A 13,342-nucleotide genomic window follows, 5' to 3' on the forward strand; every position below is an offset into this window, starting at 1 on the left:
CCACATGCCATGCAGCAACTAAGCCCATATGCCATAACAATTATTGAGTCGGTGCCCTAGAGCCCGGGAGGCATAACTACTGAAGTCCACTTTCCCTAGAACCCATGCTCTGCAACGAGAGGCCACCACAATGTGAAGCCCACACATCGAACCTAGAGGGTAGCCCCTGCTCTCTGTAACTAGGGAAAAGCCCACACAGAAACAAAGACCAAGTATAGACAAAAATAAATTATTTTTTAATTACCCAAAATAATTGAAAACTAAAATCTCTCCTAATGAGTCTTATAGTCATCTGCTTTTGTAACTATAGCTGTCACTTCTATTCTTCCAGGAATTAAATTTTAAAAATTCTTTGGACAAAACTGGATTAATCATAATCCATGATTCATGATATTCTCATCAGTCCACATTTAGCCTACTTTTTCATTTTAATACATTAGAGAGGTTTATAAGCATAGAAGGATCTATTTATTGGGGCAGGCCTGGAGCCTAGGTCCATGGGTGCCAGACTGGCACCTGGGTCTATAGGGCCAGTATGATGCTGGGTTGGGCAGCCTGGAGCTTGGTGTTTGGGTTCACAGGAGCAGGCCTGATTCTGAATCATATTGGTTTACCTGAGGGTTCACTGGGGAGGCTGGTGCTTGGGTCTGTGACAAGGATGGGTTCTCACTTCACTTTCCTTCCCTCCATGCAGAGGGTGCATCGCTTCATGCTTCACTGCACAGGCTTGAGGAACAAGTAACACAGGTAGTGTGAAATTGTCCTTATTATCCTCTTCAGTCTATCTTTCATTTCTGTGATCCACCCGTGTTGTAATTTCATGGGGATGGTTGTTCAAATTGTTCAAATTTCCATGAGACATGTTCAATTCCACAATCTTAGAGATGTTACTACTACAATTCACTATTTTTGATATGTACACGTCTATGATTTTTCACATATGTATTTTTATATTTATGACCACAAACAGTATTCAAAACAATTACAACACCTCAAGGAATTCCCTCATGCATCCCCTTTCTATTCAGACACCCCTAATCCCTGGCAACCACTGATATATTTTGGATATTTATATTTTTACATTTTCCATAATGTATAAATGAAACCATAAAGTATGTAACTTTTTGAGGCTGGTTTCATCCATAATGTTGCACGTGTCAGTAGTCCATTTTTGTTGTTGAGTAATTTTATTGAGTGAATATACCATGGTGTGTCCATTTATCCACTGAAGAACATTTGGGTTGTTCCAGTTTTTAGTGATTATAAATACTACTACTATAGACACGCATGAATAGGCTTTTGTGGGAACATGTGTTTTTATTTCTCTACACTAAATGTAAGTGGGATTGCTGAGTCACATGAGAAATATGTTTAACTTTTTATGAAACTGCCAAATTGTTTTCCAGTGTTTTACAACTTTGCATTCCCATTAGCATTGTATCAAAGTTCTAGTTGTTCCACACCCTCATCGGTACTTGATATTGTCACACATCTATGATTTTGAAAAGTCCCAGATTATAAACTGATGAATATCTCAAATGGTACAATATCCCAGATGAATATTAGAGACCAGTATTGATATCTGTACTTTAACTGTTGCATATTACTTATAAGGCAGGGCATGATAAGTCTGACTCTATTGCTAGACCACAATATTCAAGCATTACCTGGCAAGAATGTTTCAGGTTTGAGATGCACTATGCAGATGCTGGGGACATGAGAAGTGAGGCAACATGCTTGTTCACATACACAGATTATCAGAAAATACATAGGAGATGTAGGAACCATGTTTGTAGGATGGATTAGATTTATAGTTGGACTGGAAATTTGATTTATAACTGCCATGAATTTGAGTAAGCTCCAGGAGTTGGTGATGGACAGGGACGCCTGGCTTGCTGCAGGCCATGGGTTCGCAGTCAGACACGACTGAATGATTGAACTGAACTGAATCAGACTGGAAAAGTTCTAACATTATCTCCATGATAACTGAATGTCTGGCATTGAGTTTGATTGACATAAGGCAGAGGGATACATAAGATGCTGTTTGAAGTTGAAATTTTCCCTGAAGACCCCCGGAGTCAATTATTTTACTCATATAAATGATTAGAGCCCACTTTGACTATGTGACCAGTGAACAAAGGGGCATAAAAGTCCTTTTGGGGAACTTATGCCTTGAGCTCTCCCAAGATTCACATAAATCTTACTGGTTCTATCTGGAGGTAGAGTGCAGTCTCTATGTGAATAAGGACACTGTGGAACTTGCACCTGAATGATTCTCAGACACCCCCAACCAAATGCTTACCTACCATTTCTCTTGGTAAGCTACATCTTTTGCTTTTAAATGAAAGCATTAAATAGTATATGAGCTTCCCTGGTGGCTCACTGGTAAAGAATTTGCCTGCCATGGCAAGAGATGTGGGTTAGATTCCTGGGTCAGAAGATCCCCTGGAAAAGGAAATGGCAACCCACTCCAGTATTCTTGCCTGGGAAATCCATGGACAGACGATCCTGGAGGGCTACAGTCCATTGAGTCACAAGAGTTGGACACAATTTAGTGACTCAACAACATTAAATGTATATACTCTGTGGAGTTTTGTTAGTCCTTTTGAACTGATGAAATCTTTGTACATATTAATTCTCTTGTGTCCTAGACCTTGCAGTTAGGTCTACAAAGAATGAATTTGCAAATTAATTCCTATCCTGTCATATATATTTAGGGATAAGTGGATTAGAATGCCAGAACCATGTCCACTCCTCAGAGCTACACAAACATCACTGACCAAAGTTAGATGAAAAGTCCTCATTTCATATATTAATCAATTCATAAAATAAGGACCCATAAAAATCAATGAAAAAGAACACTTCCAACTTCTTCAAGAAATCTTCACACAGGAGACTGAAAGATAGCCCAATTCTGGTTCACACCAAAATAAAAACCATTGGGCTTAATTTTCCTGAGAAGTAGCTTATATGTAAATAATTGTTCAAAAGCAAAACTTTAGACTCTCTTCAAGGCATTCCAGGTTACCACCTACAAGGGCATGGCTGTACTTAATGTACATTGGATTCTATATCTTGATTTGTCTGCACCTTAGTTCATGAAATGACTCTGCAGAAGACCTTTCAAAGACAGACTTAACTTCCTTCTGCATTGTCCACAGTTGGTATTTTGGGGCTAATTTTTTTTTTTCAAAATTGGGAAGTATACATTTGAATAAGTAATCAAGTTGATAACTATAACTTACTACCACAGAAGGAGAAAAATAAAAAATAGGTATATGAACTCCTCACTGAGTTGGTATTTAGGTATGTGGTTGTAAACAAAATATACAGCCCAAACTTCAGCTGTATTTCAGGGCCAGTTTTTGCTCACATCAAGATCACCTAGTAGTCACCACACTTTTGCTCTTTGACTCTGGAATCCAAATATTCATACCTTTATTTTTACAATACAGATACTAAGAGATTATTTTCCTCTTACTTTAATCCATCAAATTTTAAAATGTAACCATTTATTCTTGAGGGTCAGAAATTTGAGAAGGCCTCAGCTGAGCAGTTACTGCTTGAGGGCAGAGGGTCTCTTATGTGGTTCCAGTTGGATGCCAGCAGTGCCTAGTCATCCAAAGACTTGACTTGCCCCAGATTGGTCATTGATATTTGGCAGATAATGGATAATGACTTGGTGCTTAGCTGGGGCTATGGACAACTGACTCTCTAGCATCATGATCTTGGTATGGTTGGACTTCTTTCATAGAAACAGCTTTCCCCAGAGTTAAGAGTTGAAAGCCTCATCTGTTGCCTTGTCAATCTTTCTTTCTTTAGTATGAATTCTTTGCTACCGTATAGACGTGAGTTATGACTAATCACTCTTACAATCATTTCAAGTATTCACGTCCATTGTGAATTCCCTAGTGATGTAAAGATCTGAGCTGTGGTTCTAAGCTTTTTCCATATTCATCATTTTCATATGACCAGTAAGATACTGTTCCATCCAGTTAGAATTCTCTCATGTTGAGCAAGGAAGACACTAGGTCCCTCTCTTCCTACAGCATGACTTTGATTTCAAATGGACAATCTTATGGCTGAAGGCAGTTTCACATTTATAACCTGTATCTAGTATTTAGGATTTGAGTTGTCACTAAAAATCTTTGAATATCCATTCTATTTGAATTCCCAGGTTTCACAACATTCATAGTTTCCCTCTAGTATGCATTCTCACATTTGAACCATCACCATGTTGATAATATATACAGCTGTCTTCCTTCAGAGTGAATTATCTCCTAACATCAAAGTTACGCATTGTTTGGTAGTACCAGTATACACATATCCCAGGGCCCGGAAATTTCATTCCTAAGTATATATGTGTAAAGTATATACATAAGAGAAATGAATATATGTACACCTAAATATAAATATGTTTGAAGAAGCATTATTTATTATGACCCTAAGCTGTAAACAATAAAAAAAAGTCCATTAATAGTTGGATAAACTGAAGTTGTCCATTGGATAAACTGAAATGTATTATATAGTGAAATTTTATACAGAATGAAAATAAATAAATTTCTCCAACATGCACTAATGATGAGTTTTAAAGACATAGTGATGGATGAAACAAGTCATATATGAAAGAATACATGATGTATAATCTACTTTATATAAAGATTTATAATATGCAAAAACTAATTAATAATGTTAGGAGTTAGAACTGTGGTTAACTGAGGAGATAACTTTTATTCCGTATTTGCAGTAAGAAATACAGTCACACCTCCTTTCTTTTAAAGCAGTTCTGTTCACAGTGTGGTCCAGGGACCACGGTCAGGTAGCCTAGTGCTTAATACTGGGTCACAAAAAGTTATATGTTAAAATTTTAAATAAGCAATTTTAAATGTTTTTAGCAACTTGACTTTAGAATTTATGTATGGTGAAGTTAATAAAATTTTAAGCTTGTATTTTCAGTGACTTTTATCATTTATCTCATAATTCTTTTTATGTGTTTTGTGGGCTAGCAAATAGTAGATAAATATGCTACAGTACTTTAAACTGTTTAATATTAATACACTTGCAAGCAACCTCATGTACAGGATTTACTATGACTTTAAAAATTTTCACCAGAAAAGTCACATGTTTTAGTGAATTCTCACAGTTTCTATCTTGTGAGTTTTTTGATGGACAATGAGGTTTGACTTACAACTGAAGAACTTCCCACATTCTTTACATTCATATGGTTTCTCTCCAGTGTGAGTTTTCTGATGGCGAATGAGGTTAGATTTCCTACTAAAGGCTTTCCCACACTGAGGACATCCATTGGATTTCTCTCCTGTATGTATTCTCTGATGAACAGTGAGGATTGCCTTCTGGCGGAAGGACTTCCCACATTCATTGCAAATATAGGGTTTCTCTCCTGTGTGAGTCCTCTGATGTACAGTGAGGGTTGTCTTCTGGATAAATGCCTTCCCACATTCATTACATTGATATGGTTTCTCCCCTGTGTGTGTTCTCTGATGATCAACAAGGTAAGACTTCTTTCTAAAAGCACTTCCACATTGAGTACATTCATAGGCCTTCTCTCCTGTATGTGTTTTGTGATGTCTAGTAAGGGTTGCCTTTTGGCGGAAGGACTTCCCACAATCCATACAAATGTAGGGTTTCCCCTCTAAGTGTGTTTTCTCATGAAGAGTGAGGGCTGTCTTTTGACGAAAGGCTTTTCCACATTGACTGCAAACATAAGGTTTCTCACCTGTGTGAATTCGTTGATGTTCAATGAGGTACGACTTCCTTCTAAAGTTATTCCCACAGTAAGGACAATGAAAGGGTTTCTCTTCTGTTTGAGATCTCTGATGCATGATAAAAATGGACTTCCTACAGAGGAATTTCCCATATTTGCTGTATGAGTGGGGCTTCTTCTCCATAATATTTTGTTGGTGGACATTGAGAGTTGACTTTTCAATGAAGGCTGTGCCATCTTTATTGTATTCACAGGATTTTTCTCCTCCGTGAGCTCTGGTATGCGTAAGTAACATTCCTTTCATAAGGAAGGGTTTTTCACATTCATTATGTTCAAATGGTTGCTCTGGAGTTTGAACCTTCCGATGTTGAATAAGCTCTTGTTTACCACTGAGACTCCTTTCTGTTTGTTTACAGAGATTCACTGCTGCATGAATTTTCTCATGTTTAGTGTAAAGGAGTGATTTCTCCCATCCATTACTCTCACTAAACTTCTCTCTTACAGGACTTATATTTCTAATGACTAATTCTGAAATATCTTTTAAAACTTTTCCATCAGGTTTATATTCATGTAGTGTTGTTTTTGAAATAATACGGTTCTTGTCGATAGAAAATGTTTTCCCCCAAATGTTACTTCTCTCTTTTATTAGTCTTTTGTGGTTGATGGATATAACTGACCTAGAATGCCTGTCTTGGTATTCTTTGAATTTCACTAAAACATCTTCAGCTTTCCAATCTTCTTCTAGAAAAAATACAATTAACAATAGTAAGCCTCCATGTAAACATTATGGATAAGATAAATAATACAAACAATCCATGGTGGGCCTGTCTATCACACTATTTTAGTCTACAGAAAGCCTAAAATAAATTACCTCTGGGAGGGCAAATGTATGTAACAAACACAAACCCTGCTACACTGTTAAAATGAGGAAAAACTACCGTAAGCAAACAACACATATCTTTGGGATGTTGTAAATATAAGCTACACTGAGCAGGTATAATAAAAGGCCAAGTAAGCAGAAGACAAAGGATAGTGAAAGCAGGACTGTTCTTGGAACAGGCAGATTCAGAGATAATGGAGTGAGCCTATCAAGGGTACTAACAGTAAGTATTGAAAATGTTCAGGTGATGATGAAAAACTATATATTTATTCCCTAATGACTAAATAAGTGTTATAAAATACTTCCATTTGTTTCTTCCTCACTTGTATTGAGCCCATCCATGGCAAATGAACTTTTTCAGTCACTCATTTCCTAGTGCTAACAGACACACTAGTCTATAGTCTTGACCCTAACTCTCCACATAACTAATTTTTTTCATTGAAAGGGGTATTGGGGAAACATAATTCCCTTAGGAATTATAAAATAAACCACAGGAAAAGGATATTTGCAACATGAATATAATCACTGTTGTATTCTGATTGCTGCTACCATCAATTTATTCTTCTAGAGATGATCAATAACTAAATTCTCTTGACCATCAATTATAACTCTTCCTCTCTTCAATTTGCTAAATTACTTTTTCAGTTTTAGGGAAGGATGACTTCAAGTTTTCCTCCCAATGCAGTGCATATGTGCTAAGTTGCTTCAGTTGTGTTCAGCTCTTTGTGACCCTATGGAGCATAGCCTGCCAGGCTTCTCTGTCCATGGAATTCTCCAGGCAAGAATACTGGAATGGGTTGCTGTGCCCTTCTTCTGGGGATCTTCCTGACCCAGAGATTGAACCCACATCTCTTATGTCTTCTGCACTGGCAGGCAGGTTCTTTACCACTAGCACCCTCTGGGACTCTGCTATTCCCTACTGGAGCTATGAAAGACTGAATGCTTTAATATATGTGTATGGCACTGGTTGATCTATTATTTTCTTAAAACTTCTTCGCTATATCTTACTATTTTACCTTACTACCACCCATATCTGATGGGGCAATTTTAAATATGGACTCATCTTACTTATGATGAATCTTATTTGCATCTTATTTACAATAGCCTTTTTATCACATCAAACAAGTCATGAAAGTGTAAACAACTGATACCGTATCTATCTTTAAAATTGTTCCACCAGATATGCATGGTAGGATCATGTATTTATAAAATAGAATACTACCACGAAATGTATATAATGGAATACTATTCAGCAATAAAAAGGAAAAAACCAACTGAAACATAATGACAAAAGAGATGAATACCAAACATTTTTAGATATAAAACTTCATGCAAAAGAGTACATATTTCATTTATGTGTAGTTCTAGGACACACAAAACTAATCTGTATCAGTAATGGGAATTATACTGCCTTCCTGACAACTTGAACCTCCTCCAGGGACATTCTACTATCCAATTTATCCAAAAGCCTTCATATATTCTCTCTACTCTTCAATGTCTGAAATTAGTATATAATTTTATAGTCTGAACCATCCATTTCAAATAATCTTTCAACAAGATTTGTTGCTATTTTAATATATTATATGTAAAGTGCTCGATTTGATAAGAATGCCTTCCCAACTAAAACTTTGAAGTCAATATTTAATTAACTATCTTCTTTGAAATCTTCTGAGTTTACATTAACACATTTAAGAGTGGTAAAGGGATATGATCATCTTGGCATGTATATATAAAAAGAACTTACCGTTTAAATGATTTCTGAATGGATGAAAAAGATAATTTCCTTGCATACTATCATAGGCCATCAATCAGGTAACTATTGAATGTCTAGCCTCTCTTACAAGCTACAGTAAGGAAAAGTAAAAGAGTGGACCTTATTTTGAGGGGATTGTTAATCAGATAGGAAAAGAGGCCTCAGATAAAACCATGTTGAATAAGGTAGCAAATTACTAGATCATATCAGAGGATGGTTCTGTTTGTGTGTTACAGACACTAAGTATAATGTGAATGCAGAAAAACAGGAGCTGACATGCTCTGGAGTCAGCAAGGAATATTTCATGTGGAAGTAAAATTTTATCTTTTAACTCAAGGATATGTAGTATTGTGTTGGAAAGAATATAATTCTTACTCAAAGAGAAGTCTTGACATTTGCCTTCGTCTTCTGGGAGGTAATCTCTAAATCCTTGGAATGTCATGTCTTAGAGGAGTATTTATTTGCCTGGGAACCTTTGGCCAGCTAGAAAGTAAAAATGTGATTTAGGCTGGGGGGGTTCTTTGAGTCACACCAACAATGTGACTTAAGTGGGGGTTTGGGTCCCAGAATATTAGTTCAGTCTCTTAGGCATCCTATGTGACAGAGCCCTACTGTAACCAACTCTGGACTCTAGGCTTGCGTGAACCTTCCCTGGCTGGCAATATTCTGTAAGAACTGTCACAGGGAAATAATGCTGTCCCTGATTCCACAGAGAGCAGACAACTAGAAGCTCTGTGTTTGGTACTTTCCTGGACTCTGCTCTATGCAATTCTCCCCTTGGCTAATTTTAATTTGTATTTTTCTCTTACAAACCATAACTGTGAGTATTACAGCTTTCAGTAAGTTTTGTTAAGTTCTTATAGCAAACTATTGACACAAATCTTGGGATTCCTGAATTTACATTTGGTATCAGAAATAAGGATGCCTTTGTGTGTACTGTTTTACTCTCTTATTTTGTAGTTGGTTGACTTTCCAAGTATTGCTATAAGTATACAGCAGCTGTCACATAATGAAAGGTCCAGCTGTACATTTGGGAGACTAGAACAGAGATGAGCAGGAGTTCTCAGTCAAAAAAGGAAATACACGTGGAATGAACAGATGGGATATTATTGTCAGCCCTTGAAAAATAAAGGATTTAAATTTCATATAATAAGGGGATATCTTTTTTTTTTGCATATTGACTGAAAGAAAACTGAAAGAACTAGAAAAAAAATCATAGCAAATCCAAACAGTAATTACAGCAGTCCACACCTGAAATGACATGGTTCTTACTTTGGAAGATGTCAGTGGCAAATAAGAATATGATAGGATGTAAAGCTATTTCATGGAGTGAAATAAACACAAATTGTTGAAAGCTAATTTTTGAAATATAGCAGAGATGATGAAATCAACCTGATATTTAAGAAGCTAACTACAGTAAGAAAAGATATAGAAACAAAGATAAAATAAAGTTCAGTTCGGTCGCTCAGTCGTGTCCGACTCTTTGCGACCCCATGAATCGCAGCACATCAGGTCTCCCTGTCCATCACCAACTCCTGGAGTTCACTCAGACTCACGTCCATTGAGTCAGTGATGCCATCCAGCCATCTCATCCTCTGTCGTCCCCTTCTCCTCCTGCCCCCAATCCCTCCCAGCATCAGAGTCTTTCCCAATGAGTCAACTCTTTGCATGAGGTGGCCAAAGTACTGGAGTTTCAGCTTTAGCATCGTTCCTTCCAAAGAAATCCCAGGGCTGATCTCCTTCAGAATGGACTGGTTGGATCTCCTTCCTGTTAATGGCTATCTATTATTTCTAAAATATCAATAACTGAAAGGATGAGACATGTGATCACTATATTGCTGTAAGCAGATTAAAATATACCAGTACAGTCCAAGTGGGAGAAATGCGCTGAAAATGGCTATTTGAAAGCCATTCACATAAAACAAAGATATCACAACTTGAGAATGGATCAGATTATTAAAGCTTATGTGGCTGTTATAAAGATAAGAACTGAGGATGAAGAAAGATCCTTTAAGGATACTGATGAGAGCCTACTGAAATAAAATCCATTTATTCAACAAATATTTATTTTTTCAGAGGGAAGAAAAGTGAGCAAGATGAAAAAGACACTCAGGGACACAGGATATATTTTTCACCCCAATCAAAGTGGGTACATATCAGGCATCTGAGCACTATGTTATGAAACATGGAGATTTATTGGGAAGAAATGTATTCAAATGAAGTGATACTGAAATTATCACTTTAGTGTGAGGCATATGGATTTTGAAATTTGATAGTAGGTCTCACAGTAAGAATGGGACATGAGACTAAGTGCAGGAAACAACTAGAAGGGGAAAGGAAGAAAAGAAAATGAAGATTAAGAGGAAGATAAATATTAGCAATGATTACCCTTTAAAATTTTATATTTTAGATTTATGAATGCCTATAAATAGAAGACTATAATAAAAGAAGAAAGATAAAGAGCTGAAATGTTAAAGAAAGAGACGAAAAACAAGAAAGGCCTAAACCAACAGTTTCCAAGAGATTCTTATGGGAGGTCTACAAAGTCAAAACTATTTTTGTTAGTAATAACATTTCACTGGGACTTCCTTGGTAGTCCAGTGGTTAAGACTCCGTACTCCTAATGCAGGGGAAATGAGTGCAATTTCCCTGGTTGGGGAATTAAGATCCAGCATGCTGCATAGTGTGGCAAAAAAGTAATAATATAATAACACTTCATGATTAACAAAAATAATAGTATTTTAAATTATGTTCTTATTTACACTAATGACAAGAGCAATAGTGGGTGTCTCATGGAATTTTAATTTATAGAGGTGATGGAATGATGACACAGAGATGCTCATGTTGTTAAAAGAAAATTTCCTATTACCATTCCTGAGAGGAGGACCTATGCCATGCCATGCAGAACCACATGGGGAAGCACCAGGTTTGGTCAGGAAGCAGAAAGAAGCAAGGGGAAAGCCTACACCAGAGCTTTTACTGGGCTTACATCCATGGAAAGGCAAGGCAGGGCAAACAGCTTAGGGTCAGTTAGTTTGAACAGTGTTGGCATGTCATGGGATATAGGGGTGATCTCCAGTTGTCTGATACCTGGTCCTGGTGACTCAGGGCAGAGAAAATATTGCTTTGGTGTCTGTGAGTTAGATAAAGGAGGTGGTTAAGGATACGGAACTGCCACTGGCTCATCTGTATATGAAAAGTTGGTTCACCAACAAGTTGTTTGTTTACTATCTCTAGGAATTGGCTAGCTCTGGGAAGGGCAATCTCTCATTAGCTAGTAGGCTCCCTAAAGATGTCAAAACATCATAAAATGCAAATTTTTTAAAAATGATTGATACAGTGGGTAAAATGCTGGCACATTCAGTCAGTTCAGTTCAGTTGCTCAGTCGTGTCCAACTCTTTGCGACCCCATGAATCGCAGCATGCCAGGCCTCCCTGTTCATCACCAACTCCTGGAGTTCACTCAGACTCACGTCCATCGAGTCAGTGATGCCATCCAGCCATCTCATCCTCGGTCGTCCCCTTCACCTCCTGACCCCAATCACTCCCAGCATCAGAGTCTTTTCCAATGAGTCAGTTCTTTGCATGAGGTGGCCAAAGTACTAGAGTTTCAGCTTTAGCATCATTCCTTCCAAAAGAAATCCCAGGGCTGATCTCCTTCAGAATGGACTGGTTGGATCTCCCTGCAGTCCAAGGGACTCTCAAGAGTCTTCTCCAACACCACAGTTCAAAAGCATTGTATCAAAGCACTGGCACCAATCTACAATAGGAAACACTGCATTTCTAACTACCACACACAAGGGAAAAAAAAGCTTCACTAATTTTATTAATTTATTAGATCTCCACCGTTGAGAACATATATTTATAATGTTCTATGTGAGTTAAGGGTACCAACCCTCTGCCTGGTCAAAAATCTGCCTATAACTTATAGTTGGTCCTCAGTTCCTCCAAAGCCACAGTTCCACACCTGTAGATTCAGCCAACTGTGGACCCTGCAGTCATATAGAATTTGCTGTTGAGAAAAGTTGCATATAAGTGGATCTGCACAGTTCAAATGTGTATTGTTCAAGGGCCAATCATATTTCGTGAGGAAAAGTGCTGGTATAATTATTTGAGTTGAGAGCTGAATATCTACAATTTGTGGAACAGCAGTTTTACTTGAAAAAACACTGACTATTATTCAGTTGTGGGTATCTGGTAGACATTTTCTTGAACAATGCGAACCTGTCTATTCAAAGAAAACATCTCCCAATACTTGTTACCTATGATAAAGTTCAAGCTTTTAAGTATAAATCATTATGTAAGAAAGCTTATATTTGCTATGGTTTGCTTGTCAATTTACCAATACTTAAAAGACTTTTATAATGAAATTCCTGATAATACTAACACATGCGGGTTTGGGGTTTTTAAAAAATACGGTATATGGAAACATGTAAAAATTTGGCAGACCTGTATATACCAGTGAACTGTTACTTTCCAAATGACCAATATATAGTGTTACAAAACAATGCATGGGGAAAATATTTAAATAGACCACTGGATTTTATGTAATAGTCCACACCAAAGTTCACTGTTATAATTTCAGATTTTATATTACAACTAACTGTTTAGAAATAACCAGTTGTTAAATGGTACTGTTTAGGAACTACCAAGTAAGCTTGGGTGTTGTATTAATTTAGAATACCCATGACAATCTAAAAAGGCTTTTAAAAATTTCTCTGTCAAACTACATAAATGCATGAAGGAAGATTTTCTCCACATATTTCAATTAAAATAACATATTGCAACAGACTAAAAGTAGAATCAGATGTGAAAATCAGCTATCTTCTGTTCAGTAGGATAGTAAATAAACTTCAATCATCTAACAATGTCCCTTTGCTCATTTTTTTCTTTTGGAAAAGGTTTTTTTTTTTTTTTGGTAAAAATATGATTTTTATGTCAATATTAGTTTGTTATTTTTATATTGTTCTTTTTAAATGAAATA

At 36.8% G+C, this 13,342-nt stretch overlaps 1 protein-coding gene across 19 annotated transcripts in view; it reads right to left on the reverse strand.

Annotated features, from left to right (window-relative positions):
- Window positions 1-4,413: 4,413 nt before the first annotated feature.
- The window catches only part of ZNF382 (zinc finger protein 382), a 32,036-nt gene continuing 23,107 nt past the window's right edge, over window positions 4,414-13,342 (reverse strand). For all 19 annotated transcript variants that reach the window (XM_042230881.2, XM_042230875.2, XM_042230882.2 and 16 more), the window contains exon 5: window positions 4,414-6,466. In XM_042230881.2, the coding sequence (XP_042086815.1) occupies window positions 5,127-6,466 (1,340 nt within the window). In that variant the 3' untranslated portion in view covers window positions 4,414-5,126. The remainder of the gene's footprint in view (window positions 6,467-13,342) is intronic.

The sequence above is a fragment of the Ovis aries genome, chromosome 14 (genome assembly GCF_016772045.2).
Source record: "Ovis aries strain OAR_USU_Benz2616 breed Rambouillet chromosome 14, ARS-UI_Ramb_v3.0, whole genome shotgun sequence".
Taxonomy (NCBI): domain Eukaryota; kingdom Metazoa; phylum Chordata; class Mammalia; order Artiodactyla; family Bovidae; genus Ovis; species Ovis aries.